This window comes from Pinus tabuliformis, chromosome 5_2 (assembly GCF_031772625.1).
Source record: "Pinus tabuliformis cultivar Carrire ecotype Pingquan chromosome 5_2, CPIR1, whole genome shotgun sequence".
NCBI classification, from domain to species: domain Eukaryota; kingdom Viridiplantae; phylum Streptophyta; class Pinopsida; order Pinales; family Pinaceae; genus Pinus; species Pinus tabuliformis.
Window position 1 is genome coordinate 672,342,082 of NC_142306.1, and position 3,797 is coordinate 672,345,878.

The window sequence follows — 3,797 nt, forward strand, 5'->3', positions numbered from 1 at the left end:
GGGTGAGGTGAGTATCTCTTTTCACTGTTTCTTAATAATGATAGAATTTTATTTTTATGATGAAAATAGATTCAGCAACATCAAATATTTTATTTACTCAAAATCTCATAACTTAACCCTTAACCCCTATAAAAAGAATTTCTCAAAATTACTGAAATTTTTATTAAAATCTTTACCAAAAATTCTATTGTTTTCCGGACGAATTTTAGCCTACGAGTAAAGATAAGGTTGTGATGTTGGTTGCCGTTATTACCACGAAGGTTCGAGTACTTTAGCGCTTTGATTAATTCGCACATAAAACGTACCTGTGGTTTTCCATTGTTTTCGTGACAAATTTTAGACTACGAGTAAAGATAAGGTTGTGATGTTGGTGGCCGTTATTACCAGGAAGGTTCCGAGTACTTTGATTAATTCCGCACATAAAACGTACATGGGCAAGATCACAGGTAACATGGTTCCTGTGAAAACGAAGAGAATCAAACAGTCGGTGAAAATAGTGTTTGGTGTGAGCCAGCTACAGGATGTTTATGAGCGTTACTGTAGTGCATGATCAATTCCGCACCTAAAACGTAGCTTGGCAAGGTAAGCAGTAACATGGTTCCTGTGAAAACGAAAAGAATAAAAAGGTTCGTAAAAATAGAGTTTGGTGTGACCTGCAAACTGTTTTCAACTTTTCTCCAACGTGTACAATGCCCCTTTGAAGAGTGTATTGAATATTACGTCTTTCTGCATTGAATTAAATCCAAGAGAGGCAATTCGTATATGAATCAGGTCTCTCTTTTTTAAGCACATGTGATAACCTCCTCCATTCCACCTCCCACCGCTATTTCATTTTACTTATCATGCGTATCTGGACCGCAGCAAGTTTGACAAATCATCAGTCTATTATCAATGAATTGGTATTTGAAGCCACTAAATGATGACAGGCCATGTGAATGCGGCCCTCTCGTCCTTTCTCAAAAATTGACCCCATTAACTAGCGGTGCGCAATGCATAGGCAGCTTCACAGAAGGCGAAGTGGAAAACGCAATCTGTGCGACGAATCGAGGGACGGGTTCTATATATTGGCCCTCTCGCCTTCAACTTCTAAAGAGAGAGAATCCTCGGTTTTCAGTTCATTTTGTTTCTCGTGCGATCTCACTTGGGTATTCCGGAATCCCTGAGTCCTTTGCTGCTGTAATGTAGCTACTGCGATATCAATTGTTTTTTATTAAACGAGGAAACCAGTCATGTGCATTAATGAGCTTGTTTCTTTGCAGGTTAATGGCTCAGATCCACACAATTCCCTTGATCTCATTGCTAGGATTCCTATGGATGTCTGCTCGAGTTTATGGATACGGTGGCTGGCAATCAGCCCACGCCACGTTCTATGGTGGCCCTGACGCTTCAGGAACTATGGGTAAGTTTGCGTTTTTATTGAAACTCACACTAAAATGGCTGGCTGTGATGTAATTCAGCGGTACAGATACCTATCGACCATGGTAAGTCCTGGGATATGTTGAATAGATGTCAATGAAAAGTTGCCCCACCTGCCCAGGTAAATCCCGGGTTAGTGTTAATGCAGCTTAATGCTAGAGCAGTGTACTTGCCGACTGGATCCTAAGCTCTCTTGAAATGGCTCATAATTCCCAAAGCCTAGCCTAAATATTAAGTAACATGGGCTAAGCCAATTATTTTTTTACATCTCGGGTCAGATGAGAATAAAATGGTTTTCAATGGAAGGATGGAAAAAAATTGTAAGTTTTTTTGGATTATTTTATTTTATTTGTTTTTTGTTTAACTTAAAAAATTTTACAGATTAGGTTGGAAAATAATGGAAACTTTATAAAATTATAACAAATTTTAATAGAAAATTTTGAAAATTTAAATTACAACTATAAAATTTAATAATTTTAGATACCAAATATTTTTGATGGTGCTAAATCCATTTTCCACACTCAATAAACTAATTTTTTTTAATTTCAAATTTATTATAAGGTCTCAGGACAAAGCCGAAAATAGTACACCAATAATCATCTTAGTACATAATACTTAATATTACTATTTGGAAGTGTGATTTAGTCACTTGTTAAAGTTTAATTTCCTTTCATGAATTATAATTTCTTTCGAACTTTTGATTATCGCTGATGTGCTCTTTTCCAGGAGGGGCGTGTGGATACGGTAATCTTTATAGCCGAGGTTATTTTGAGTGTTAAATATTTTTGATGATGCTAAATCTATTTCCACACTCAGTAAACTAATTTTTTATTTTTTTTTACTAATTCTAGCTCCCTCGAATATTACTATTTGGAAGTGTGATGATTTAGTCACTTGTTAAAGTTTAATTTCCCTTCATGAATTATAATTTCTTTCGAACTTTTGATTATTTCTGATGTGGCTTTCGAACTTTTGATTATTTCTGATGTGCTTTTTCACAGGAGGGGCGTGTGGATACGGTAATCTTTATAGCCGAGGTTATGGAACCAACACTGCTTCTTTGAGTACTGCGCTTTTCAACAGCGGACTTAGCTGCGGAGCGTGCTACGAAATGAAATGTGTCGACGATCCCCAATGGTGTTTGCCAGGAACTGTCACCGTCACTGCCACCAACTTCTGCCCGCCAAACTCCGCTCTCCCTAACAACAACGGTGGATGGTGCAACCCACCACTGCAGCACTTCGACATGGCGGAGCCTGCTTATCAGAAGATCGCCAAGTATAAGAGTGGGATAGTCCCCATCCTCTACAGGAGGTAATTCACTGCCCCATAGTCTTTTGCATAACCTAATTTAATTCAAATTGGTCCACCTGCAACCTTATTTACTCTTATGGCAATTAATTATAAGAGGCTATGACTACAACGCAGGGTCCCCTGCTTGAGAAAGGGAGGAATCCGGTTTACAATCAACGGCCATTCATATTTCAACGTAGTGCTCGTCAGTAACGTGGCAGGAGCAGGGAACGTCCATGACGTTTGGCTAAAAGGATCAAGGACTGGATGGCAACCAATGTCACACAACTGGGGACAGAATTGGCAAAGCAACTCCTACCTCAACGGCCAGAGTCTTTCCTTTAAGGTCACCACTAGCGATGGCAGGACAACTATTTCGTATAATGTTGCTCCTCCTGCCTGGCAATTTGGCCAGACCTTCGAAGGAAGTCAATTTTAACAGTCACATAATCAGACAGCTCGAAGACACAAGCTTTATTTAGTTATTATTTTTCCAAGCAAGGTGATAATAAATATTGCGGCATAGGTGTCACAAATTTGGTTTGCTAAGGTTGATCTGGCCGTACTTGCACCGGCTAATCCATGGTGTAACGCTGATCTTATCCAAATCTACAGGTTATTCGAAGTAGGTGCTCTAACAATAACTATGTTGTAGATAAAGAATAAATGTGGAGTATGAAATCAATCCTCAAAATACTTATCATCATATATTACCACTACAAAACTTATCATCATATATGTATTAATTATCATCATATATTACCACTACAAAACTTATCATCATATATGTATTAATAAAGTGATTGATATATGTTTTCATCTTTTTTTTTTATACTATTTAAACCAAATATAAATATATGACGTTTGTTTATATCTTAAGTGTTTTGTTGTAATCATAATATTTTTTCAAATGATCCTCTTTAAGGTAGTTGTAACATACCAACTGCTTCATTAAGCTAGGTATCCAAGTCTAACCTTTAAGATTATATTATGGAGATGGGGATTATCAAAATCTTTCCTCCTTCAACCACCTTAAAGCTTACTTCGGAGGCCACTCTCATCTTTTTCTCATTAAGTAATTTTCAATT

General features: G+C 37.4%; 1 protein-coding gene across 2 annotated transcripts; it reads left to right on the forward strand.

The window, feature by feature from the left end:
• The first annotated feature begins 1,045 nt into the window (after nt 1–1,045).
• LOC149160885 (expansin-A1-like) lies at nt 1,046–3,410 on the forward strand. Of its 2 annotated transcripts, none has more exons than XM_089435427.1 (4): nt 1,046–1,145; nt 1,260–1,399; nt 2,418–2,730; nt 2,845–3,409. In XM_089435427.1, exons 2-4 carry the CDS (start codon nt 1,264–1,266, stop codon nt 3,146–3,148), a joined length of 753 nt encoding a protein of 250 aa, XP_089291553.1. In that variant the 5' UTR covers nt 1,046–1,145; nt 1,260–1,263; the 3' UTR covers nt 3,149–3,409. The 2 variants fall into 2 exon arrangements, with proteins under 2 accessions (XP_089291553.1, XP_089291552.1); XM_089435426.1 differs by having other exon boundaries at nt 1,108–1,176; nt 2,845–3,410.
• The last annotated feature ends 387 nt before the right edge of the window (nt 3,411–3,797 follow it).